General features: G+C 35.5%; 3 protein-coding genes and 1 long non-coding RNA gene across 5 annotated transcripts; 2 read left to right on the forward strand and 2 right to left on the reverse strand.

Annotated features, from left to right (window-relative positions):
* On the forward strand, positions 1-4,980 carry LOC118735663. The gene is made up of 3 exons (XR_004992625.1): positions 1-135; positions 216-281; positions 4,896-4,980. It is a non-coding gene; the product is annotated as an uncharacterized LOC118735663 (long non-coding RNA).
* Positions 3,212-18,274, reverse strand: LOC118735662 (uncharacterized protein YJR142W). The gene is made up of 5 exons (XM_036465555.1): positions 18,011-18,274; positions 5,685-5,818; positions 5,490-5,612; positions 4,887-5,424; positions 3,212-4,742 (listed from the first exon to the last, which is right to left on the reverse strand). The coding sequence occupies exons 1-5, from the start codon at positions 18,087-18,089 to the stop codon at positions 4,540-4,542; spliced, it is 1,077 nt and encodes a 358-aa protein (XP_036321448.1). The 5' UTR covers positions 18,090-18,274; the 3' UTR covers positions 3,212-4,539.
* A 4,600-nt stretch (positions 18,275-22,874) lies between these two features.
* On the forward strand, positions 22,875-24,761 carry LOC118735664 (mitochondrial import inner membrane translocase subunit Tim23). Of its 2 annotated transcripts, XR_004992626.1 has the most exons (5): positions 22,875-23,062; positions 23,209-23,494; positions 23,584-23,753; positions 23,823-24,117; positions 24,643-24,761. XR_004992626.1 is itself a non-coding variant. In XM_036465556.1 (4 exons), exons 1-4 carry the CDS (start codon positions 23,011-23,013, stop codon positions 23,936-23,938), a joined length of 624 nt encoding a protein of 207 aa, XP_036321449.1. In that variant the 5' UTR covers positions 22,875-23,010; the 3' UTR covers positions 23,939-24,677. The 2 variants fall into 2 exon arrangements, 1 of the variants encoding a protein (XP_036321449.1); XM_036465556.1 differs by having other exon boundaries at positions 23,823-24,677.
* LOC118735665 (thyrostimulin beta-5 subunit) lies at positions 24,536-26,719 on the reverse strand. Its single transcript, XM_036465557.1, has 3 exons — positions 25,354-26,719; positions 24,937-25,275; positions 24,536-24,879 (listed from the first exon to the last, which is right to left on the reverse strand). Exons 1-3 carry the CDS (start codon positions 25,354-25,356, stop codon positions 24,715-24,717), a joined length of 507 nt encoding a protein of 168 aa, XP_036321450.1. The 5' UTR covers positions 25,357-26,719; the 3' UTR covers positions 24,536-24,714.
* Between the last annotated feature and the right edge of the window lie 937 nt (positions 26,720-27,656).

The following is a 27,656-nucleotide window of genomic DNA, read 5'->3' on the forward strand; positions in this document are numbered from 1 at the left end:
GTTTGCCAATATTATATTGCGTCAAAGCCTCATTCAAGGACACCAGGATTGTGTTGTGTAGGTCAATACCTTCGTTTACTCATTCACCAGAACCATTGCGCGCTTTACTTTTCAGCGACTTGACAGAATCAATAGGTATCCACGAATGTCAATAAATACAACTATTCGGCATTTAAAGGAATTTCGTCTCTTTATCCCAAATTGAATTTCTGTAGGCCAACGAATCTCACACATTTCGTCTTGTTGTCGGCAGCGAATGCAGAACAAAAATTTCTTCAAAGGTAAAAATTTCACTAAAAGTTTAAAAATGTTCCTAAAACTTGCAAAAAGAAATTTTGTGTTTTTTAGGAGTAGGGTGGGAGTGTCATTGATAAAATTAGAGCCTTACATCATTGAATCATGATATTGACCATGTTCGGAAACCTCGAGACAACAAGCACCTTTTTTTATATAAAATTTATTATTTTCGGTGATATAATTCATTTTCTCTTTTGTTACATTTGAAATCATAATGTCAAACCGAACTTAACGCGAAAGAAGCTTCAGGCAAAAGCTAGTAGATACATACATACATATAGTGTACTAATAGTGTTTGTTCATTCGGACTAAGATCAGAAAGATACGGCAAGTTGCGTCAGCATTCATCTAAGCGCAGATAGTTTCTTGTGGATTTGTTTTTTCAAAAACACACACCGCATAATGTAGGACAGGTCAACGGACACTATTTCGCATACTGCGAAGCGAATAAAATCCGTTGACATTATTGCTCTTTCAAAAATTAAATTTGCGTAGCTTCGCGTCGCGTCAATTAAGTTACATGATCTCGGTTCAGGTAATAAATGATCAATAATTGTTTATACCCGCATTTGAATGTGCCATCTAATAAATAATGTCGGATTATTCGCGTAAAATGTAAATGGATAAGCCCTTCTAGAAGGCATGCAAGGAAGTCATTTTTTTAAGCCCTTCTTGGGTAGTCCTCTTAGAATGGCTTTACTTAAGAAGGCCTACCTAAATTATCTTCTGAGCTATTATTGCGATTTATTGCAATTACGAAATTTTTGATTTTTGCCGTACGTAGGGCTTCGCCTTTTTACATTTTTCGTTACATCTTCGGCATTTACAGTTAGATCTGAGAGTATGATAAATGGATGTTTTTGTCTCGAGGGGCATTTTTTTTTTGTTCCCAAGTTCATTAACCTCAACTACCCTGTTCTAGTGCTTACCCATCAGACCTCAATTCTTATCACCCTAACGTACCACATTAATGCTAGTAAACTAAAATTCTCCAAAAATTATTTAACTTTTGCTCAGGAAATATTTTGATCCTTCCAGTAGATTTATTTTAAAAATAATTTATTACCGAATGTAAAATCTTTGGCATTTTTGTGAATTTTGGTAGACAGATATAGACGTGAACAGTACAAAATGAAAGCTGAAATATTCGCCTTTTATCTCCGGCCTCAAGCTCAATAAAAATTGTTGAACATAATTTATTACTGAATATAAAATTGTTGGCATTCTTTGAATTTCGATAGACAGATGTAGACGTGGAATTGAATGTTTTGAACTGTACAAAATGAAAGCTGAAATATTCGCCTTTTATCTCCAAAAGTAAAAAATTAGGTTCCTAAACATAAGGCTTTAAATATTTTGGTGTTGGTTGGTTTTTTTTCGACTGGGCGGTAAGATGATTTATTTTGGAACGAATTCCTGTCAACCCTTGTCAAATTTGATTTGGAGCCAAACCGGGTTCGGCGTTGTGCCATTTTTCGTCCGACTTGACAAGGGATGACGCAAATTCGTTCCTAAATAAATCCGCTTTAAATATGTTTTCAAAAACAAATTCATTTTTCAATCAAATTCATTTTAATTTTGTATTAGTTCTCTTTTAGAAGCTCGGTTTATCTGTCAAATGTTTCGAAAATTTGTGATAAATGTAGAATGTTAAAATTTTGTACCTTTTACAAATGCACTCCATTATACTTATTCGATATTTTATCATATCTGGGCACGTCTTTCAGGTTTTCGTTGTTAAGGCCAGTATGTAGCTCTCAAGAAAACGGTCTTTCTTCTCTCTTTCATCAAGAAATAATGGAACAGACATACTTGTGGATATTTAAGCTTTCCTTTTATGCCGTCAAATTATTCCACATTACATTGATATTCTAATACTAAAACTCTAAAAATGGTAAATTTCGTTTTTCGATACTTTTAATCCCGAATATCTCAAAAACCCAATTCCATAATTTAGAGATTAGAGGCTTAATCTACGGAAAAGATCTATTAGAATTCGCTCTAAAAAAACTCGGCCGCAAAATTTTGTTGGCATTATATAAATACAAACGTATATACTTCTTAATAGAATACTAATATAAACATTTTTACTTACCATCAATCTATTATGCTACGTACTTTGCTTGAAGTTGTCGTAATTTTGTGAGTCAAATAAATTGATGGAAATGAGAATATGATGGAATAAATGTACTATGCACCGGGATGGAAATTGCTTAAATTTTGTTAGATTTTCAATTAATTTTTAATGCACCTGAAAAGTTCAAATAAAAAGTAACTAAAAATTTTGAAATAAATAAAACTTAAGCTTTTATACGCAACTAGTTCTCACCTGATATGGACGATAAAGTTGGCATGAACATTTACCCTTAATTGCATCCTATGTAGATTGAATAGAAAATTGACTTGAAGGTAATACATATGTGTAAGCCAGCATATTTTCACGCTTTTTCATGAGGAGAAAATTTGCGACTTTAGTGACGGTACTGATGTGTGTATGTATGAATATTAGTTGCAGGTCCAATGGGAGTGTGCATACAAGGGTGCTTATAATTTTCAGCAATGCGATAATGCGAATATTTCCGTACAAATGTAATGAAATTTGCTTAACCCGTACTTTTGCATATGTTTTTATGTATTTCCATGTTTATGTATGTACACATGTATGTATGTGGTTATAAAAGCATAAAACAAAAAAACATTGACAACAACCAAGCATTTTGGTTTCTGTTAGTTGCTTCCCTTAAACGCGAAATGTTCGAAAATCGAATGCGTGCTTCATTTTGACATTTTACTTTTATGTACAATTTTTTAGTTTAAGCGAACGCCCGTAACATTACATCTTTTCATTTGTTAAGTAAAAAATATATGAATTTGCTTTTTTTGTTTATTTTTCAGTAAAAATGTAAGTTCGTTATTATTTTATATATATATATATATATATACTCATAATTCATAACTAAAGTAAGATTTTATAAAAAATATTTCAACAGAAAAACACGTGTTTTGAGCACTTTGGTACATACACATATTATCTAATATCAGCAGCATAAATCAATACAATAATATAATATTTATATGTACTATGCCACGTATGAACATCTACATTTACATATATGTATATTAATTGCAGTTTTGTTTTTTTTTCGCTTTTTTACATCCTATGATTATATGCGCATGTGTATGTAAATTTTTAAATATATTATAAACATATGATTAAAATATTAAGCCTTCATTATACTTTAAATTTCATTTAAAAAAATGTGGTGCATTATATGTGTGTATGTATACATTTTTTCGTATATTGTAAGTATATTCAATTTGTTACGCAGTGTTAAAATGTTCAAAAATGTTTACATAAATTACAGTTACTACATACATTTCATCGACATTGCACGTGCACGAATGCAAAAATATGGATTGCTTGTCTTTTATGTGTTTCGGTAAACAAAAAGAAATGAGATAATTATAAATTTACAAAGCGCCTTTAAGTAATAAAAGTAATTTATTTTAAGTTGATATAGTAAGTATAATTAAAGAAATAAAATTAACTTGAACAACTAAGTTTTTAACAACAATTGATGTTTTATGTATTCTCACGATAGCCTTTAGAATCATTTTATTTATTATTAATTTTAAATGAAATGTTTGCAACTTTCTTTACGTGTACAAAATTTCTTTCAATATAGCATATATTTGAAAATATTTCTATGCGCACATTCAAGTTTAGTAACGTTAAGATTTTTCTTGTCGTTTGTTACAAACGGTGTATTCGTTATACGAATTACTTTTATAATTAAATTTTTATTGGATAGTCATAACAAAGAATAACTCTTTTAAGTCAGCAATTGAATCCAATCTAGCAATTAGTTAAATTAGAAGAGGCCTAGGTGGCGTAGGTAGGTAGTTAGAAAAAAATGTGCCGTATCTCTAAGCTTATAGCATTTTCCACGCGCAGGACACGCAGCAATTCGTAGTTCATTTGCATAGAACGGTAAATATTCTAAACTATGTTTATATATGTTATATGTATATGTATATAAGTAAGTTATATGTATGTATATATAAACAGCAAATACCGTAATTCGTTATGTATTGTTGTATTGTATATAAATACCTACGGGCGTAAACGTAAAATACGCAGTCTGTTTTTTTTTCTATCGTTTACTACCAAAAATTTCCCATTTTTATTAGATTTCTCTATCATATTATTTTTACGTTTGCACATTTTTCTACGCTCTCTCGTTAATTGGTTATTGCGTCGTCTTTGTTATTGTGTCCATTTTCAACGGTTTTAATATTATTGGCAAGATGCGATTGTTGTTGCGGCTGTGGCAGCGGCTGATTTTGTAGTTTGAGTTTTTGTTTTTGCTCCAAAAGTGACTTGTACGTGTAGAGCGACTGTAGTGGCACATGTAATAACTCAATGATTTGTGTAAAATGTACTTCTGCAATATAAGAGAAACAATCAAATATATATGAATGTATTTACACAGAAATTGGTTTCATTTAATTCAAGTATCTTAAACGTAACTTAGCTGAAACCCTAAATTCTTAAACAATAAATTTATAATCCTTTTGTTTACACTCACCATTTTCAGGCGTTATATAGCCATGTCTAATTAAAAAATCTATAACCACTGGGCAACTGGTTGTCTTAAAATCAGGCGTAAATACACGTTCCACACACTCTTTGGCTGGCAGCAATTCGAATGCTTGCACTTCACCATCAGCATTTTGTGGTACAAAATCCAATGGAAGCTCCAAGTCAAATACATATTCCGTATTTGGGAATAAACCTTGATCACTTTCGAAAAAGAATGATACACAACCGGCTGAAACGAGATTTTTGACGAGATCACTTGGAATGGATGCCTCTTCAGCTGCCTCTTTAATTGCTGTCTCTTTGATGCCATAGCCGACCGACAGACCGCCACCAACCATGTTATCCCACTTGCCGGGCCATGTTTCTTTGGTGTTGGAACGTTGTTGTAGCCAAATACAAAGACCCTGCGTTGGATGTTGTACATAGCCATTAATATCGACACCATATTTGCGTACACCAAATAATGGTGTGGCCGAACGATCCATTTTCAATAGACTTCGATATTCCGATTTAACTTCATAATACTGGAATCATAAGTAAAACATAAACATAATAAACATAACCACATTTGTAGTATGAAAGTATATACCTCATCACGCCAACCTTGGAGTGCAGAAAAAATGCCCTTAGAACGTAAATCACGTAATACTATATCGACTTGCTTTGTGCGTTCAGCATAGTCACGGAATGCAGGATTTAACTCAACGATACCCTAAGAGAAATTAATATAGAAGTTTAAAAACTGAAAGCATATTTTATTATATTTTAATCCGTTTTGTTTTACCTGTTTTGTGAATTCACAATTGCGTATACAAAATATTTCGGGATAGCGTTGAAGCTGCTTGACCACATCCGCCTTGATAAGGCCAACTTGTTCACCTTCAACTAGAAACGGACGTATCTCACCCTTTTGAAAACCTGTAAGAAAATAAAAAAGATAATAAACTTGTAAATAATCTTTAGAGCCGCACATTACTAAGAATATTTATGATTGAAGTTAAAATTCAAGTTATTGCCATTGGTGATCGATTATTGCATTTATTTCTAGATAAGCATGCTTATAAGTGTGCATGCTTGACTGTTTAGTGACGCTTAACAAGTTAAATATTTGCTTAATGCCAGTTGTATTGAAAATATGTCGATATGTATGCGCTTTAAAAGTTTAACTTATTTAACTTTTAATACTCAAACTGGCTTTAGAGGTTTAGCTTGTGGTGTTGAAAGACCTAAAGAATTCTGCTTTCAAAGGAGTAAAAATATTGAATTTAATTTTTTTTTTAAATTCGAACATATCGACCCCTAATTGCGATTTTATCGTAAGCGACAATAGGTAAATTTTACAGGAGAGGTTTTTTCGTTAATTCTCCCTTAAACAGTGTAAAAATTTATTTGGATGTAAATGGACAACAACATTACCGAATGCTAGCTTTCTACTAGGACTATTTAATTTTTGCATACTAGCTTATTTTCTAAGGGTAAAACGACGCTTACGATATTATGCTGAGAGCAAACTTATCAAAGAATTGGCGCTTGCGATAGTTTTTATGTTGTATAATCTGGACATTTATAAGCGAAGGAGTGCGTTTACTTTAAGGATTGTTTGAAAAAAAAAAATAATGAATTTAAGTCAATTAAATATAAGCACTGCGAATCAGCAGAATAAGCTCAACATATTTTTAACTTTAACTGTTCGGTGCATCTACTAGAGTGTCCACAAGTTTTCTTCGGGGATACATTCAATTCTCTAATAAACTAAAACGACCACATTGGCGCTACTATTTGGTATTTTTTTTTTAGTTTTTTTTTAAGAATGAGAAAAAAAGTAAAATTTAGTCCTTGACAAGAATAGATTCAGTATCAAAATCTTCATATTAAGGAGATTTTTGGCAAGTTTCCAAATTTTTTAATCAAGAGATTAAAATCAAAAGCTATGATATGAAGTGCAAAAGTTATGATAAGTAAAAGTGAAAAAATCAAAATCATATAATCAATTTGAAAACAGATTAACGGCAAAATGAAATAATTTTGAAGGTGTGAATCCATAAGGCCGTATAAGCTGGTGTTAAAAGGGCAATTTCGAATGCAGTTACATTTTTTTTCTATACCTGTGCATACAATAGGAATATAAGCCCCGTTAGGTATCTGCTTTTGATCTTTCTGATATGCTTTTAAATTTTACAACCCATTGGCAAAGTAAGAGTTTCAAAAAATGTCCCGCTAGACGAGCCACGCTGCACTTAGTGATTGCAGCTGCAATTGCATAATGGCAGATTGCACTTAATTTTGACGAGTGAAAGAAGCTGGACTCGAATCGTCACATACAATATCGTATTACTCGTCACGCAAAAACACCGTTTTCGGATTATGACATACATGAGCGTACTCTTTATCCCATTCAGCTTATACGACTGACGGTATCACGTAATTTTCTTTCGTATGGTTTTCGATCCGTGAACGGATGTTACGATTCGAGCCCTGATTTTGAAACATTTAGTTGTAGCAGGTGCCAATGCAAGTTTGTTTAAAACTATAGTTCAAACTGCTATTTACAATAAAGCTCGGTACACACAGTGTCGCTTACGATAAAATTGTAGAACGGCAAAAGTGTAAACGAAGCAAACGATAAAATACATCTTGCTTTTTTCCGTAACGGTACATATTCAAACTCTGTGCTTTTCAGGACGTTGCAACTAGTATTTGTAACCTATTTGCAACAAAAAAAATGTTTTCGATAGTTTGTCGCTTACGATAGACTCGCAAATAATAAATTTAAAAGCTTAAAAAACTCCGTAATGAAAGAACCATAAAAATTAAGATGCTGTTATAAAAGTATGTATGTATTAAAATTTTCCAAAGCATTTCTAGGGAATGCTGAAGTATCGCTTTTACGAAACAGGTATGATTCGGAGGCACAGTCTCTCCAACCAATAACAGCAGCCCCCTGTACTTCTTCTTGGGAGTACGGTTTCTCCGCAAGCCACCTCCGTATATTTCTGGTCCGTGTCGGCGGTAAAATAAACCCCGGTCCAAGGTCCGGCAACAACTCCTGTCATTTGAAGCCGTGCACAGAACTACTGTCCCTCCGGTACCGTAGCCCCGCCTGTCGTTTTCACACAAACTGCGTTCGCACTAGCAGCTTCACCTAGTGGACTCAATCCACGCAGGAGCCCCAGGGCATCCACTGAGTTGAAATAGTACTGAAGCGTGCGCATTGGTCTTATATGACGCAACACACAGTCAGTTGACACCTGAAACACTGTTTTCACCTTCGCATCACCGTGAGACGACCTCTGCCATTGCTATTGTTGTTGTTGTAGCAGCATACAAATTCCCCAAAGACTTTTTGGGGAGTGTTGCTGGAGTGACAGTCCTTGGCCAGATATAAATCTGGGTCGTTCCGGTTACGTAGACCCGACTGTCGTGGGAACGTCTGCCATTGCTATCCAGCAGCACCGACGCCATGAAGATCGACGACGATCAGTCCGTCGCCTCTAGTGTAGCCATCGCCGCAACAAAAGTTCCCATTCCCAGCGTTCACGCTTCCGGCAGAGGTAACAATCAAAAGCAGCAGCAATGAAGACAGTATTTCCGTCGGGACTACGTTACCGGAACGCCCTAGATCGGCCAAGGAGTGTCACTCCAGCATTATTCCCTAAAACATCTTATGGGAATTTGTATGCTGTTGCAACAGCAGCAAGGCCGTATTCGCTCAATCCTCGTGACAAAAAACCCAGGTCACACTTGCGTTTCTTTGCTGTGATTTAATAAATTCGACGTTCTCGTCGCAGTTTACATTTCGAAAGCCTCGGACACAGTGTACAAACCGACCCTTTCACAGACCATCCTTGCCTCGCCCCTTATAGATATGACCAAGCGGTGAATCCTCACTTATCTTCGTCGACGGTCGAATTCCGTAACGCTAAGAGTAAACGATTCCAAACATAGTGTATAAACAATTAATCAATCAATAGACTCCAAATGTAATCGGTTATTGCTAAAACTAAGATAACAAAAGTCAAGGTTTAATTCTATTGTTTTGTTTTTAGCAACAATATCAATTGAAAAAAATTTGTATGTACACGTATTTCAGCGATAAGATACTTATTGCTCGACCTTTTTTATAGCCACAAGAACATTAGTCAAAAGAAAACAAACAGAATTATTGTTTATAAACCGTGATTAAAAACCTTATTTACGGTTGGAACAAAAGCATATCACCCAAGTCACGTTTGCAAACATTATATAATCAAATTAACAAATTAACGTGTCGCTAGTTGATTAAAAAAAAGATATTCCTAGTTATAAAACAGCGAAAACTTAATTACACCAACAATTAAATGCTAAAATAATTAGGCAGTCTTGCAGTCTGCAAATTCTTTCACACATTACACCTTGTATTTATGGTTCTATTTTCCTGATAAGTGCCAAATACGTACAAGAGAGCCAAGATCTCAACAATACGTTCACCTGCTCAGTATTTTTGGAAAAAATTTTTGCTTAAAGAAATTGGATATTCTAGCGTTAATTAAATTTTTGAGAATTCTCAACCGAGGGTAGCCCCTATACGTCAGTAAAACTTAAATATGCTTACCTTATTTCGGTTATTAATGAATTTAGCAAATGTGTGTCGCGGACTTCCATCTCTTATAAGTATTCACGCTAACTATTTATATTCGCACAATCAAGATCTTCAAGATATACAAACACATCCATACATATACATATGTAAATATGTAAATCATTGTATGTACATGCACATGTTCGCTGTTTGGTCTTCTCGTGCGCGTGGCCACTTTCGACATAGAATTCACAATGTCAAGCTCATTCAAGGTGACTGAGACAATTATAATTTTTAATGGCGCCAACCGCACTTACTGGCGTTAGTTGGTTGTCCTTATTCTGGTCGCACTTCTTTTAGCCAAACTCATCTCATTGAAAAAGTTTTGACAACCAAAAGAGCAATCTCGTTAACAATTTTAATGAATATATTCCACTGTGTATATAGTGGTACTTAGCTGCCAATATACTAACAACAAACTTTATTTGGCAGCAAAGCATTTGCGAATAAGTATGAATGTATCCGCGTACTTACATATGTACATATTTACGTAAATATGTATGTCAACATTTGGATATGCGTAACACCATGCCAAGTGTGTCATTTGGGCGGCATGCTAAATTATGACTCATGGTTGTGATTAGAGGAGTGAAGTGAGCATATAATTACCTGGGCGTTAGGTGTGTGTTGTGATATCTGTATTACCATCTTTTGAAATAAATATGTATTATATATGTAAATATGTATATTAGACTAGCCAATTCCCGCTTGCTTCGCGGCGCCTAGCAAGAACTTTTGCGTTGGCCAATACAAAAATAGCTTTTAAAAGAAAAAACGGTTTGTAAAGTAAAAAAAAAAAAAATTGAAACGACTAAAGAGCAGAATCCTCCTCATACATAGGCTAAAAATTGTAGCGATTTGATGCCATATGGAATACCAATTCCTTTCGATGTCATGAGCTTTGTCGATGGTCTTATTTCCACCTGTGAGATCTCTGCCAAACGTGCATAATCTTCTTTGATCTTGCAACTACAACATTGGTGCGCGACGCGTAAGCCAATAAAAGTCCTTATAAGGAAACCTAAGAGCACAGATGAGCGTTTTCTGTCATAGGGGGGCCAAGAATCCTCGCTGCCCCACAGGATGAAAAGTTTTCCCGTACATCCTTGCCCATCTATATATGTATATGTATATACAACATATATATATAGATATACAACTTCCACATTTAGCTGTAACTTGCTGTCTCCATTAGCGATTGTTTATCTGCTGCGTTAGATCTCCTGTGATGAATCGTTTGTGCAGACCTCTCGTCGCAATAATGAACTGTTAAATTGTTAGTTTTACAGCTTGATTAAACTTTAAATTTTGATGAAGTTTTGTGCTCAAAACAAAGTGGAGTAAGCCATTTTTGCCAATACAGTAGGGGTCTTTCCTAAACTCGTAAAAGCCTCGTAAATCTCGTAAAAGGACTGTTTACGAGCCCCTCGTAAAATTAAGAGGCAAATTTGGTGCACAAACGACCTCGTAAACTTCAGTGTTGCCGAGGGCCCGAAATTTTTATACTAAAAGCCCTGTATGCAGCTCTCAAGAAAACTGTCAAGAAAAAATTGCCATTATTTCGTGTGTGTGTCCAAGGAATTTTGACATTTTTGATACCTCACAGCCTGTTGCCTCACTCTTTCCTCAAAAAATAATGGAACGGGCATATATTTCTGTTGCAAACCTGGGTTGCCTTGTCCTCTTTTTTCACAAAAAACTTTAGAAACCCGTAGTAGAAAGCGTAGTAAATTTCTTAAGAACTGCGTACTGTCTTAAGGAAATTTGACTCAAGTAAATTTCTTAGCCATTTCTTGTACGTCATTTTATATGGAGTTTTTGCTTTTCTTGAGAGCTGCATACAGGCCTAAAATGTATAAAATAATGAAAATAAATTAAACAAATTATTAAGCGAATAAAATTAATGAATTTCATCCACTTACTGTATTGACTTAGGTTTTCTGCTAATTTTCGGCATTTTTAATTGTATTTTAGCCAATAGTGATAGAGATAAGATGGCGGAATGGTATGGAAAATACTACGAAAAAAATTGCTTCACAAAGGAGACGTTCCCAAAAAAGCCTCGTAAACTTAAGAGTTTTACACAGTTTAAGACTTTACGAGTTTAAGGCAATCCCCTAAGTAATTTTCGTCATGTGTCGTAAGCACTTTTTGAAATGAAATCTTCTGCGATCACATGTCCAAGTACCGAAATTTCTCTGCGATGAGCATTTCGATTTCGATGAAACTGCCAGATCAAGTAAGTACGTTATTGACAACATATGTAGCAGCCACTTCCCGTCGTAAGTGCGTATTGATAACATTTATAGCTATGTAAAATTTCAGGACGTTAGCATAAGCGGTTCCAGAGATAAGCGATAGGAGATGTTCAGTTTGTATGGGCGATGCCACGCCCGCTTTTCCCATAGCTCCAAATTTTCGCCATAAGTAGGGTATTTACAATTTATGCATCTATGCCAAGTTTCAGTTCCCCAGCGTAGTTGGTTTTAGATCTATATTGGTGCCCTCAAAAAAGGGGTTTCAACATTTTATTGCGACGTATGTATATTTGTAGCTATCCATAATTCTCCCACTTTATACGAACGTTAGGAATACCCCGACCCCAGCGCCTCATATCGTGTATTTTTTGAGTCCAAATATTCCTTTTCACTTCGTTAACAAATGTTCTAAACATGAGCCAAATCTGCAACTAAATGCAGTTTTTAGGAATTTTTAAAAATGTTGTTTTATAAACTCGTCTATCCCTCATTACGAAAAATGCGGCTGTTTTTTTTTATAATCTGCATTTACTTTCAGCTTTAAATTCTACAATACAAGCATATTGCTAAACGTTCTCTCTTTCCATCTTTTAACTAGTGTTTCTAACAGAGACCCAGAATAATTATTTCATGGTGGAGTTTTAAAAAAGTCATAAAAATTTTCTTAAGAATTATAAAAGTTGTTTGTTAATAATTACGTGTGAGACATTGAGGGTGCTTTCAACAACATCACACCTGAAGCAATCACATCAGCTCTAACTGGTCTGGACATCGACTCACGGCTGGTGTCGCTTATACGACAGCTGCTAGTTGGCAGGGTCGTGCGGGCGGAACTGGCGGGCGTGTCGCTGGACAGATACGTTTGCAGGGGAACCCCGCAGGGTGGGGTCCTCTCCCCCCTTCTATGGGTCATGGCGATTAATGAATTATTGCAGACCCTGGAAGGGGGGGGAGGCTCCAAGGTCATAGCGTATGCTGACGACCTTGCGGTGGTTGTGAGTGGAAAATTTCCACAAACTCTTTGTGACATTATGCAGGACAGACTAAGGTTAATCGAAAGATGGACCAAGGAGAAAGGTCTGGGTGTAAACCCAGAAAAAACGGACCTGGTGCTCTTTACCAGGAAGTACAAAATCCCCTCACTTCAGCTCCCTGCCATAGGCAATAAGATTCTGAAGCTAGGGGAGTCTGCAAAATATCTAGGCGTAGTCCTGGACAAAAAGCTTAACTGGGCGCAAAATATACAAGAGCGTGTTAAAAAAGCGACGGTAGCCCTCTACAGCTGCAAGGGGGCGATTGGGCGTAGCTGGGGGCTGTCCCCTAGCATCATGTATTGGTTATACACGGTAGTTGTTAGGCCGATTCTATTATATGGGGTCTTGGTATGGTGGCCAAGTCTCAACAGGAAATCTACAACTGAAGCACTCCAAAAGGTGCAAAGAACTGCGATGCTCTGCATCTGTGGGGCCCTGCGCACAACTCCATCAGAGGCTATGTGCGTGCTCCTCGATATTTTGCCAATTGAAATTGTTGGAAAGCAATCAGCGGGGTGTGCCGCCTTGAGGTTGAGGGAACTACCAGGCTGGAGAGACACTCAGGAAGGCCACACCGCAATCTTAAAGAACGTAAATATACCGGACACGGATTACTGTGCACCAAGGTTGAACTTCACAAAGAGGTATAGGATTTACATTCCAGATAGAAAATTCTGGTCAGGAGGGGCTCCCGATGACAATGGATCACTCCACCTCTACACCGATGGCTCTAAGCTAGACGGCAAGGTAGGAGGGGGGGTCTTCTCAGCCCGACTGGGGCTGGAAATATGATTTCGCTTACCCAACCACTGCAGCGTCTTTCAAGCTGAGGTCGCTGCCATACAGGAAGCGGTTGAACACCTACGTACAAGAGAAGTCATTTATAACGATATCTTCATCTACTCAGACAGTCAGGCCACACTCAAAGCGCTCGACTCGGTCACATGCAGTTCAAAAACCGTAGCGGACTGTCGCAGATCTCTAAACGAGATGGCTGAGCAGTCTGCACTTCACTTGGTATGGGTTCCGGGGCACCGGAACATACCAGGCAACGAAAAGGCGGACGAACTTGCAAGAGAGGGCACATCCGCTCCACTTTCGCAGGCCTGGAAGGGATTAGGCATGCCGCTCGCTACCTGCAAGCTCATTCTAAGGGATCTGTCTCTTAAACTAGCAAGGGACAGGTGGGATAGCCTCGCCACTTGCAACAACACGAAGCTTACATGGCCTAAATGGGACAAAAAGCGGTCGAAGGATCTCCTCATGCTGAGCAAAGGAGACCTAGCCGCAGTTGTGGGTCTGCTAACAGGTCATGTTGCTATCGGGGGGCACGCGGAGAGGTTAGGGATCCCCCATAACGACTTCTGCAGAAGCTGCAGAAATGAAGAAGAGCCAGAAACCTTGCGGCACCTGTTATGCGATTGCCCCGCACTTTGTAGAAGAAGACAAAAGTTCATGGGTTCAGGATTCTTTGAGGACCTAACCGACATAGCCGAAGTAGGCATACGGCAACTTCTGGGTTTCGCAAAATCCACACGATGGTTTGAGTAGGAGGGTTCTAACGATCCGCGTGGTTCACAACGGGCCCACAACCTAGGGCCTATGTGTGCTAGTGGGGTCACTGGCAGCCACATCAACCTAACCTAACCTAACCTACGTGTGAGAAAAATTTTTAAATCCTCGATAACTATTATTTTAAAACATACAACAAAAGTCTTTTTATAATAATTATCATCGAGATAAATATTTTTAAGTCTTCAAAGACTTTTATTTTGAGACTTGTATTAAAAGTCTTGTCATAATAATTATCATAGAGATAAATATTTGTAAATCGTCGAAAGATTTCTCTTTTGAGACTGATATGTAAAAGTCTTCATAATAATTATGGGTGCGAAGAGAATTTTTTAAGTCTTAAAGGACGGGGCTTGTTCAGGGCCATTTAGGGATTACTTCGCGACTATTTGGAAACCAGTTCGGAAACAGTTTTGCACTTGTTAGTAGTATGGGACCAGTTAAGCCCCAACTAGGCGCAAATTGGTTCCCAACTAATCCCGACATTGTCCTGAAAAAGCCCCGCCATTTTAGGGCTTAAAAGATTTTTTCGCACTCAAGGAACAAAAATGGGAACAAATTTTGTTGCGGCAAATGTTAAAGCTGTTTTTGATTGTCCTTTTTGCGCTGATTACGAATCCGTGAGTTTAAAGATTCCATCAGCTCAAGATTTTGAGAAAAACGAGGTCAAAGTGTCAAAAAATAGCGTTTTTTTTTTGCAATATTATTATATTATTCTTCCCTCTTATGTCCCTGGTTTCTAAAATTTCACTTAGTAATCCGAATTCATTCATAATTGACATGATTTTTAAGTGCTAAAAATAGCCGGGAAATATGTTTGTACATATGTATATGCATATACATATTGAATAACAAATAAAAAAACGTCTACTTGATAAGTGAATTAATGCTTATCACTTGAAGCATTTACAAATAAGCACACAATCGATAATCGTAAATATGTAAATGATAAGCATGAACTGAGTGGGCAGTCAGTCATACGATTGGCGGGAGGATATCTAATTACTAGGGCTTTAAATGGAAATGGTTAAGTTATCTTTACCAATCATGAAATTCCCTTTAAAATGGCATTCAATCGTTATTGCACATTTTGCAGTAAATTGAAATATTTTACAATAAGTGCATGCAGTAGTAAATTTGGTTAAAAAAAAAAACATTTTGAATAGGAATAGATTGGCGCTTCATATAACCCTGACGGTCAAATGAACCCCAGATATATGTTATATGAACGTAGAATTTTCCGTTCTTTCTGAATTCGAGATAAATAAGGGGGCTACCTACCAGTTTGAAAAAACCATGTTGACCTCGCAGGGTGGGCGAAGCGTTCAGAAAGAGAACCCCACATACATAAATGAATAATAGGCAAAATTCGTCAATGGCAACAAATTGGCGACTTCGGATTTATTGGCTCGGTGACAAATCGGCAAACAACATTTCTTTTATGTAAATTTTTGGAATAAATAAATATTATCAAAAATTCTCAAACTTATCAATTTTACATCACTTACACTTAGTCACACACACTTACGAGTAGTAAAAGCCTTCATTAAGACCCATTAAATAGACATACTCCTCATATCGGAAATCTCATTTTACTAATAAGAGCTACTTTGCAATCCCAAGCTATCGGTTCTGTCTGCCTGCACCTAGATAACAAAGCGCATGCTGGCTCGGATATTCTGGTCCGAAGCAACATTAAGCATACTCATATAAATTCATACCGCACAGAATCTATTCAGGCCACCAACATTATTGTTGAAGATATAAAGGGCCCGTTAACAATATCCATAATTTAAAATGTTTACCCGACTTAAGAGAAAGCCAATAGATCTACTGCATTAATAATTTAATAATGTTAGCTGGTTACGCACAGGAAGTGGGTTGTGTATTGGGTGCATTCCACACACGCCGTTAGAAAATTAAGAGTTAAGATAAATTAATTGTTAAATGTAAAAAATACAGATCGCTATATATAGTGGATATCAAAAAAAAAAAAAAAAAAATGCATGTCGCCTCAACGGTATTATCCAGATACGATTGAAAAACTATTAATCCTCATAGCCAGAGGAAGATATAATTCCATTTTCAAATTCCAATTTTTTGTACAAAAAATAATGGAAAAATTAAAATGAATAAAATTACTCCAAATATCGCCTCTAGATATTTTACTTATTTATAGCGCATATTTTTGACTTTTGAGTGCATATTATATGGGCATATTTTGGATTTTTAGTGCATGAGATTTCTAGCCCTAGTAATTACATTTTTTAGATAAATTGTTTGTTGTTATTGATTGCGAATTCGTTGTATATGCCTTAACCGATTTTTAATTATGTATAGTGTTATTTTACTCGTTACTTTGTTGTTGTGGAAATAACTATCCCCTTGCATTTACAACTATCATCCACAGTACTTCTCTAGTGGCTAAGTTACCAGAAAGATAAAGTTTACGAATGATAGCACAATTACATACTAAATTTCTATAACTGAAAATGTCTAGCTCAAGTATACAAATGAAGGGGTTAGAACTATAAGGGTCTAAGTGACATTTTTTGAAAATATGTATAAGTTATATTCATATTTGTATAGTTATATATAGTATTTATTTCGTGACAAAGAATACACATTCTTTGAACTAGTTAATTAACCTGCATTCATTTAGGCAAGAATCATTTCAAATGAATTTACCCAGAATTTACACTAAGTAATCAACTTTAACTTTAATTATCTTAAAACAATGTCAGACCTACTTAGATACTTTTGATTCTAAACCCTTAAAATGTATGTATGTACATTATATCTAATAAAATTTGTTTAAACACGAGTTTGTACCTATTAATGTATGTATTCATAGAAATTTTCGTCTGTAAAGATAATATGATATAAGAAAAATTGATAATTTAGCCACATCTTAAAAGCTTCAAGTTATGAAAACATTAAGTATTTTCGTAGAAACGTCCAACAGCTTCGCAAAGTTCATTATCCTTTATCGTAATGTAAACATAGTACATAGACATACTTATGTACAAATAGCATTGTGCTTGTCGGCCACACCCATGCCAAAAACCACCAAAAATTATATGTACATACATAATTTGTATAGTAATTAGTAAATAATTAGGAACCGAAAACCTAATAAAAATCGTATATCTGCTGATACTTAAATACAAAAGGAGATTAAGCCATGTATAAACATACGGATGTTTGCATTTACGTGAAACATGTACATACATACATATGTACATCTGCTTTCCCAAGAGCCAATACTCTGTACATACGAATTTTGGTACATTCAATAAGGACATACTTAATTATTGAAATTACTACTAATTCTCGTTAGATTATTATTTGATTTCGGTCGATATTGGTCGTGTTGTCCTAATTCTTCAGTAATTCGTTAATGGGTGTGTTTTTCCATCCGCATATTTTTTTTTTTTACTTTTGATGCTATACACACCCGAAGGACATTCTATTTAGAACGTCACATACATAAAGCCCTTTTCAATTTTGTACACAAATCGATGAAGGCCAGTTTTTACATATAAACCATCGGTCTTCTGATATTATTTTTTTGCTGCTACGGAATTAAGATGAAAATTAAAACTGCAATTGATGGGTTTTCACCTACCTGTCAGGTAAAAATTATTAAACTTCTGCGCCAAGTGATAGAGACGAGACAGTTTCACATTTACATCAGTCGAAGCCATCACCAAAAAACCCAGCTTCTCCGCTACGCCACTCACGGTACTTTCGAAATGCCTTTTATATAATTTTTCTGCTTCCACAAATCTTTTATAAGTTACACAAAAGAAAATTTTGTATTTATTTGAACACGAATTTCGTCAGCAGTCCCGAAAAGAACAACCAACACATTAAAAAACAACTGACTGAACTAGTGATTGCAGCAGTTAATCATTTGATTAAATTAATCGATTATTATTTCCCAATTTACACTTTAATTAGGGGTCTTCATTTGAAGTGATAAAAGAATAAATTGCTTAAAGTCTGGTTTTCATTGGGTCTTATTTAACGTCAAATGTTGTCAAAATAATGAAAACAGGTTGTCATCTGGTGACATTTGCGTTTGTTGTCATATATCACCACGCACGGTCATATAAGGTCGGTGTTATGCAGAAATTTTGTTTGGCAAACTGCGTGTAATTGTTGTTGCAGCAAACTCGGAGAGAGCGAGTTTGGCGACTCTCACAGCAAACTAATTTTGTTTGGTCAAACTGCAGCAAATTCGGTGTTGTCATATACAAGAATTTTAAATTTTGCGCGTTATGTACATCTGAAATTCTCATTTCGTGTTGGCAATAGCCATGAAAACCATAAAGAACGTGCAACCCTGTGCCAAACTCGACATAACCACCTCCGAGCAAACTAAGCAGCCGCCATTTAATTTGGCAAACAAAAGTTTGTCTGCATAACACCGACCTAAAATAACATCCAAATGAAAACGGCCCTCGCCGCTGATGTGACAGCATTTGACAACTAAAATGTATTTGCTAACATGTTGGCAATTTTGATTTCGTTTGCCATACGAACAGCTGATTCTAGCTACAATACCATGAACCAAAAATACAAGATCACGTAAGAACGCGACGTTGTATTTGTAACTGGTTTTGAGAAAAAAGTTTGCGAAAGCGGGTTCGTCAGCTGAGCGTTTGTTTACATCACAAGCACCACTATTTTACACTTTTATTCAAGTAAAGAAGAGTTAATTCAACATGACAACACATTTTAAAGCATTTTGTTGCATCATTTTACCTAAATTGTGCGTTTAAAGTGGCTGACAATAATTTTGGCTAATTTTGGTTTTCGTTGTTTTCTTTGCTTTGTTTACTATTCACTCGTTTTCCAGTGAAACAAGATGGCGTAGAACCCGCTAAAAAATCGACTTTTTTCATTCTCTTGTTCTTACGTGATCTTGTGTCTTTCGTTCATGCTACAATACGGACCGTTCAGCTACAAAAAAAAAAAAAATGCCCTGGGCATGAATCAGGTATGACGGCAATCGTCTGATTCCCACGACAGCCGGGTCTACGTAACCGGAACGACCCAGATTTATATCTGGCCAAGGACCGTCACTCCAGCAACACTCCCCAAAAAGTCTTTGGGGAATTTGTATGCTGCTACAACAACAACAACAATCGTCTGAACGATATCGTGTCGAGATTGTCTTGCTTCATAAAGATCAAAAATTGTTTGATCGTTTGTGCGATATCGTCCACTCGATTCCAGTTTTGCTTCTCCTAAAAGTAACAGTAACATGTATCAGCAACACAAATGCATAAATCAGTGTTTTGACAACATCGTTTTGTCAGTATCGTTTGAACGACTACCGTTTCAAAGTTACGTGATTCATGCCCTGATCGATAGAACCCCTCACGCTGATTTCCCCACACCCAAATTATCTGGGGCAAGCAAAACCCCAAGAAAATACAACATGTTAAACTTCAACTTTCTTAATTTTAATGTTTAATATCTCGGAAACTACCTGACCGATTAGAAAAGTATTGATGCCAATTCAAATATAAGTTTAATCGTTTTTTTACGACGTATTTACTATAACCATTTTTAAAACAAATTTTTGGTAAACGCTATTAAAAACATGTATGTATATATATACAATTTAGATTTTTACCACTACTTTCGTTAAATTTTGCACTATAACAAACTTTTCTATATAAGGTAATAACTTGTACTTTCTAAATAATATAAATTTCTGTAGCATTAATTTTGCAATTTTCTTCAAAAAAGGTAATTTATTAAAAAAAATTTATATTTTTTTGTTTTTTTTTTATTTCTGCTTGAAATTATAAAAAATCAGGAAAATGATGCACATAAACTGAATGATAAACTAATCATCTTTATTTTGACATCATTAGTTGTCTAATCGGTTATGTAGCTCATAAAATATTGATATTTCAAAATATCGAAAAATTTTACTTAACCTCGTATATGCCCTCAATTTCCCACCCGCGCCAAACAACTCTGGTAAGATTAAAATCAGCATGAAGAGCTCAACCAAATTACACCCTTGGTTTGTCTGTAGCTAAAAGGTCGGTATTCTTCACTTTTTGTAAAAAATTAACATCACATTTGACATCAGTAATGAAAACGGAATGTCAATCATCTGACAATGAAAGTTGACGACAGTCTTTGACGTGCACTCCGGTATCGAAATTTGGTCAGTTTTTTTAAATGTAATGAAAACGCATTTGACATCAAATGAACAGCTGTCAGATGAAGGCATTTTTTGACGTCAGTGATTCTGGACCAATGAAAACCAGCCTTTAATTTATCAGTTCCACCATGGTAACTAGCCATATAAGTTAAATAATAAACCGTTTTATGCAATTATTAACCAAGTCGCGTTAATGAAAGAAGGCGGATAAACTCATGGTGTAAGGCAGTCTGCACACGGTTCGTATAGCTTTAGACGCGTATAAAATTTTTTATGCAGAACGGTTCCTCTACGCCTCAAGATCTGCCCACGAAGCAAGTGATGAAAAATTATTATTTCTTTAATTAATTTTCAGTTATTTTTCTATTACTTGCACGAATTTTATTGTTTTATCGGTTTTGTTTATGAAATGCATGCACGCACACCCAAAATTGTAAACAAACTTCTTCTTCTTTCTCTTTTCTAAGCGTACGTACGCCTAGCTACCAACACTGCTGTACGCCAAGCGATTTGCAGCTAGCTTACTTTGACGAATTCGTGAAGCTGACGACTCGTATACAGCCCTCCATTTAAATGCACGTGTGCGGCATCAAAGCGTACAAACTTTCGTATGTAGCATATAATACGCATCTAAAGCTATACGACCCGTGTGCAGACTGCCTAATAATAACAAGGTGTTGTCAGTAACTTAACCTTACTGTGTTGATAGGTTTATTTCGGTCACGCATTTTAAAGTACTAGAAAAGGCACTAATTATTTACTCTTTTTAATCCGTGTTTGCATACTATTTCAAATTAAATGTATAATTACAGGCTTATAAGCCTGAATATATGTTTATACCATCGGCTCCACACAGCTGGGACATATTTTGTAACTTATAAAAAGTAAAGGCGTAAAATAAGGGAATTTCCTATAAGACTGTAAATGATTTTTTAAATAGATTAAAACACATAAATATCGATAATATAAGCGCAATCGTAATTTACCCATGCTGTCACTCTATTCTAGTGTATCAGTATATTTGGCTCGATATTATGACAATGCAGCAAAAGTTATTTAATATAAAAATCGCCTTTCCATACGATTTTTGTGTACGTCTTTTTCAATTGATAATGGCCTGTATGCAGTTCTCAAGAAAACGTTCAAAAAAATTTCCATTATTTCGTGTGTGTGTCCAAGGAATTTTGAGATTTTTGATACTTCACAGCCTGTTGCCTCACTCTTTCCTTAAGAAATAAGTGAACGGGCATATATTTCTGTTACAAACCATATTAATATCGTTCTGAAAACACCAAGTTCTTTAAAAATCGTGATGAAACGAATTACTAAAATGGACTCTTTTAGATACTATTTCCCAACGAATAGTACTATAAAAATTAAGATCGGCAGCACTGAAAATAAGCATGCCGATGTTGTCAAAATTACAACAAACACGTCGCTACTGACAACACTTTTTTATTATTCCACCATGCCCAAGTAGGAATGTTCGATATCGTATCGATTATTCTGAATATCGATATTTCATGGCACGATAACCGATTTTTTTAATCTACTATTTTTAATCCGAGGTCAAAGTCGATATATCGAAGACATCGATACTTTACCCGCAATATCGATATTTAAGTTGAAATTTATTTTTAATTTACAAAAAATTTTATGGGAAAATACTAAAGCAGGTTTAATCAGCAGCTTGCGTGATTTATTTAGCTCATAAATTTGACAAACCAAAGATGGAAATAACACAATTAGGTGGGTTGACAGGCATGTCTAATATTATATTCAATTGGGAGTAGGATTTTCAATATCGATTTTCCCGATATCGATATTGTTCAGCCCGATATATCGCCATATCGTTTTTACATGCAATGAATTAAATCGATTCATGATATCGATACTTTCTGAAATATCGAACATTCCTATGCCCAAGACGCATCAATACTACAATGTGTGCCTTGCGATTATTTTTTTTACTATATCGAGTGGGGATTAGAAAATGAGTTGCCGAGCGCATTTTTGACCTGTCACTTTTGATTTTGACAGTCTTGCAATTGTTTGATTGAAATGTTTTTTTTTTTTTATATATATTATAATAAGGGCCTTTTAATAATGCATTAATCAGAAACATTTTGGTGTTGTTAATCACTCAATATTAATGTTTATGTAAGCACATAAAATTAACCCTTAACTTTTTGAATCATGTACTTGGAATTTTTTCTTTTCTTCACGTTCGCAATGGTATGGCTCTGAAATATCATGGTGAATACCTTATTTACGTTCTTTTTCGTCAAGTTTCTGCGCACATGTGTTTGAAGTTTCTACTGTCAAAGCAGTTGGGTTGAAGACATTAGGAAAATTCCACAAGCTTTTATCGGGGAAAAAATTGGCTAGATTCTTAAAGAAAATTTGAGTTAAAATACATAAATAACGTGAAAATAACAATGAGCGAAGACTACTTAAGTCAACCACTATCGCTGGGGTCGTCATCAACAGGTAAGCGCGTTCAAAAGCTTGGAAAGATTTGTCACGCCATACAGGGTGTACATTACGCAATTGTCGTGTCTAGTGGAAAATAACAATGCACTTTAATAATAGATTATGAATTAACATATGTATTTTTTCATCATACAAAACAACAGATGAAGCACGCACGAATCGATCGAGTGGAGCGTCATCCGGTACAAGCACATTTAGTACCCCTATATCACCATATCTAAATTACGACCCGCGTTTCCTGCAACAAGCGCAACCAGAATTTATTTTTCCGGAAGGCGCCAATAAGCAACGTGGACGCTTCGAACTAGCATTTTCACAGATTGGAAGTTCTGTGATAGTTGGGGCGGGAATCGGTGGGTTGGCTGGATTTTACAATGGTCTTCAAACAACCACCGCATTGAAACAGGCCGGAAAATTGAGACGAACACAGTAATATGACTGATTTTGAACTATTGCTATATATGTACATATGTATATAATTTATTTTACGAAACAATTGCTTTTCTTTCATCAACCAGACTGCTCAATCATGTGATGAAACAAGGCTCAGGCACTGCAAACACTCTGGGGACAATAGCCGTGATGTATTCCGCTTTCGGTGTACTGCTGCAAAGTGTACGCGGTGAAGACGATGATATTAACACGGTTATCGCTGGCACAGCTACGGGATTGTTGTACAAATCTACAGGTTAGAGTAATTGCAGATTTTTTTCGAAGCAATTAATGTTATACAACAATTTCTGCTTTCATAATACAGCCGGTCTTAGAAGGTGCGCAATCGGTGGAGGTGTAGGACTTGGTATAACAACGCTTTATTGTCTCTTCCAATTTATGCGGTCGAGTTCCGGCGGGTCTAATTTGAAATTCCTGTAAAGTCACAAGTGTTTCAAAAATTGAAGTGGATGTAGTAAACTGACTGCATTATTTTGTATACATATACGAATGGTAGTTAGCTGCTGGTAGTGACATATGTAACTCCAGATCGTGGAGATGAATGGAGTTGCGTTATTCCTCTATGTAACGCGCTCAAACGTACATAGCAAATCTAAGTTGTAAGTTTCCCTTGTTTTCTAATTTTTATTTTTTTTTTAATTGTATTAGTTACTAGAACGTGATGAGTTAAGTTGAACAAAATAATACCGAAGACACTTTGCTTAGTAAGCAAAAATGATAAAATACTGAAAAAATAACACAACTATACTTTAAATTTTTTGTGTAATCCAGGGGAGTATGTTTTTGCGGTGTATGTATGTAAATTAAAAATAGTGGTACAACAAATTGTAGAACTAAACACAATTGAAAAAAAACACACACCGAAATAAAACAAAACGCTTTGCCAATGCTGTGTTTTTTTTTCTGAAATAATCAATAAATTAATTTTGTTAGACAAAAGGAAGTTAACGAAATTTAAAATAACTTTATAATGTATGCAACAAAATTATGCAATTTCTCATTAATTTAGCAGAGAAATTATACGGGGTATTTAAAACTTTTTTAGTTTTATTTGCTCAATACATATAAATACAATAATTAATATAATACACAATTTTTACAAATATAAATATTTCCTATGAAAGCCCTACATCGCCGCACTCAACTGATAACCTGATAACAGCTGATAAGAATAGGTAAAATCAACAAAATTAAATTTAATAATCCAAGACATCGGAATCTGAACCAGTTAACGCCAACACTTTCACACCGGATCGCTCATCCAGTATATTATTAACAGGCGCCTCGCAACTGGTATCCAGAGAGGAGCAAGTATGGCAATGGCAGCTGCCTGCTTCCATATACTCATAGCGGCGTGCTTCCTAAACGAATGCAATAATTAAGACGCTACTAGCCAATTTAAATTAAAAACAACTCACCTCACTGGCTTCCGGATGACAATTTCTCAACAACGCTACTGCTGGTTGGCGCGTAGCATGTACACAAACCGGATGAAATGAGCGTTTATATGGAAATCTCCAATCGGAAATTTCACTGGAGTCACAACGACCCCAACAAGAACGTACACTCACATAATCCCAACATTCACGACCCTGTGCGTCAGCCTGTGTGATGCGGTATGTGTAGAGACGCTGATGACAGCCCAATGGCGCAGCGGTGGGACTGCTATTGATGGGTTGCGCCTCCAGCACTTGGCTCAAAGCAGATGTTGAGAAGGAAATAAATGCGACAAGTGCAAAAGCGTTGAAATATTGATACTATATGCAAGTAAAAATGAAATAATAACAGCTTGTTTAAATTTCACAGAAAATGTTCGAGTATGTAATCGTTTTTACCATTTCAACAACGATTTCACGCCTAGTATAAGTCTGTACTGCGCACAGCCTGGCGAGTTGTTACCTACAACAGCGTAGTAATCGAAATGACATGCATTTGCCTGTTGCGCGAGTCTTTTATACGTTTTTGTTTTTATTAATTATTCTATGTATGAAATACCAAACCAAGGACAGTAGAGCACACAGCAGTCCTGTTTTGAGTATAAGGATTAACGGAAATTTCAAATGTGTTGTGCGACTTAACATGATTGTTATACACACGCGTACATACATACGTAAATACATACATGCATAAGTTAATGTCTGCTAGAGTACGGAGATGTATGTACGTAAGCAGGACTTTTTAATGCGTCTAGCTTGCAAAGAAATCGGAATTCATTGACATAGCGCATTTTTTTTCGAGATGTAATCATTAATTAGGGATATGCACTGAAATATATCATCAAAAGTAAGAGGTACATGTAGTCTTTTATCCTTAATTGTTTTTACATATTTTACACCAAGATACATCGAGTCGTATGAGAAACTTATTGGCAAATCGGCAGGTCTAACGAATGATCTACGAGTACAACTCCACAAGAAGTTGTAGCTTTAGCTGTAAGCCTGAAACTCATTAAAGCTCGGAAAAGCGCATTGTGTAGTTATATTCTAAGCATTCGCTCAAATTTCCATAACAGATATTTCAATTTGGAGATTCGACAACTAATGAATCCGCGCAAGCAAAAAAACAAGGTAGAAGCATACCAAGACATCCAACTCTGTTTAAATAAGCTGTGATTAACCGTCCAAATTGACCAGGCATGATGGGGGATTGAAATTCTTGATCGCCGATTGGGCTTTGTTGCCGCCTATTATTTAGTTAATAAAGTCCAAGCGACGAGTTGCTGTTGTAGCTGCACTGCCCAGTTCAGCTGGTCTATAAATCGTTGGCGACAAGCTGAACTAACAGTAGGCCCAGGAAACGTGCTGTTGCGACTGAGTCGTGCCAGATGAAGAGGTGTTATCTGGGTGAGTTTAAGAGAGCAGCAAGCTAGCAGGCGGTGGTGTTATATCGGATGCCTTCACGAGCCGGTCATATATTTGCTATGCTGTGGTCAAGTTTCGATAAAACGTTTAACGAGTTTAACCTCTCTCAAATAAGCTGAAGCTCTTCGTCAGCGATAGCTAGTTGAAGGACCAAAACCAGTACAAAAATTCAGTGCACTTCTGACTTTCAATAGCCGCTACAACAACAATTACAGCGACAATAGTAACCTATTGGCTGAATACGTGTACGCTTAGATCTGTTGCTTTTGGCGGGGTCTATTTTTACGTTTTTCGTGTTTTCTTTGGCATTTACAGTCGGATCTTAATATATGATACATATATTGATGCTTTTGTCTTGAGACAATTTCGAAATTTTTTCTTTTGCCGAATGTAGGGGTCGAATTGCAAAATTTATTGTAATATCGTCGATATTTACAGTCGGATCTAAAAATATGATATATCAATGTTTTTATCTGGAAGGGGAAATTTTTTTGTTCCAAAGCTCATTGACCAAACCTAATCAAAATAACGAGATTTTTGAAGCTGTTTTTTTTTAACTTTTTTAATTTTTTTTTAGAAAAACTTAAGTAACTGGACCAAAACTATACCGATTTAGACGTATGAGGTATCAGTAGAAAGGTATTTTCTCACCTGTTTTATTTCTTTGCAAAAAAACTCATTCATGTCTCAATTTTTGGAATGACGCTCGTTCATTTTACATTTCTCTTTCATACTTTGAATTAAATTATTTGCAAGGCATTAAAAAAAAGGTGACAAAATATATGCCGTTTTCTCAAGTAGATTTTAAAATTTATCTGCCCTTCAAAAACATTTTTCAGAACAAAATTTGTGTTTAAGGGCAGATAAATTTTAAAAACTACTTGAAAAGGCGGCCCTAAATCGGTAAAGTTTTGGCCGAGTTATTTAAGTTTTTCTTAAACCAATCTTTGAAAAAAGTTCAAAAACAGCATCAAAAATCTCATTATAAGGATTCTGTGGAAGTGTTTTAAGATATGTTTATGCAAATTTTTTTAAGGTTAAACTGTTTTGCCATCTGAGGTGATTTTTTTCCTAAGAATAATTAAAAAAATTTAATTTTTTAATAAATAAAAAACTAAATTAAAACTATGTAAACTAAATCTTAATAATATTCCGAAATATTTTGGTGCAATCTTAAAATATAATAGATTTTATAATTATGTACAATGGAAAAAAGGAACCGATTTTATTTTTTTTTTTTTGGGAGTGATTCAGTCTAATGTAAATACTATATACAT

This window comes from Rhagoletis pomonella, unplaced genomic scaffold (assembly GCF_013731165.1).
Source record: "Rhagoletis pomonella isolate Grant_MI unplaced genomic scaffold, Rhpom_1.0 Rhpom_scaffold_00003, whole genome shotgun sequence".
NCBI classification, from domain to species: domain Eukaryota; kingdom Metazoa; phylum Arthropoda; class Insecta; order Diptera; family Tephritidae; genus Rhagoletis; species Rhagoletis pomonella.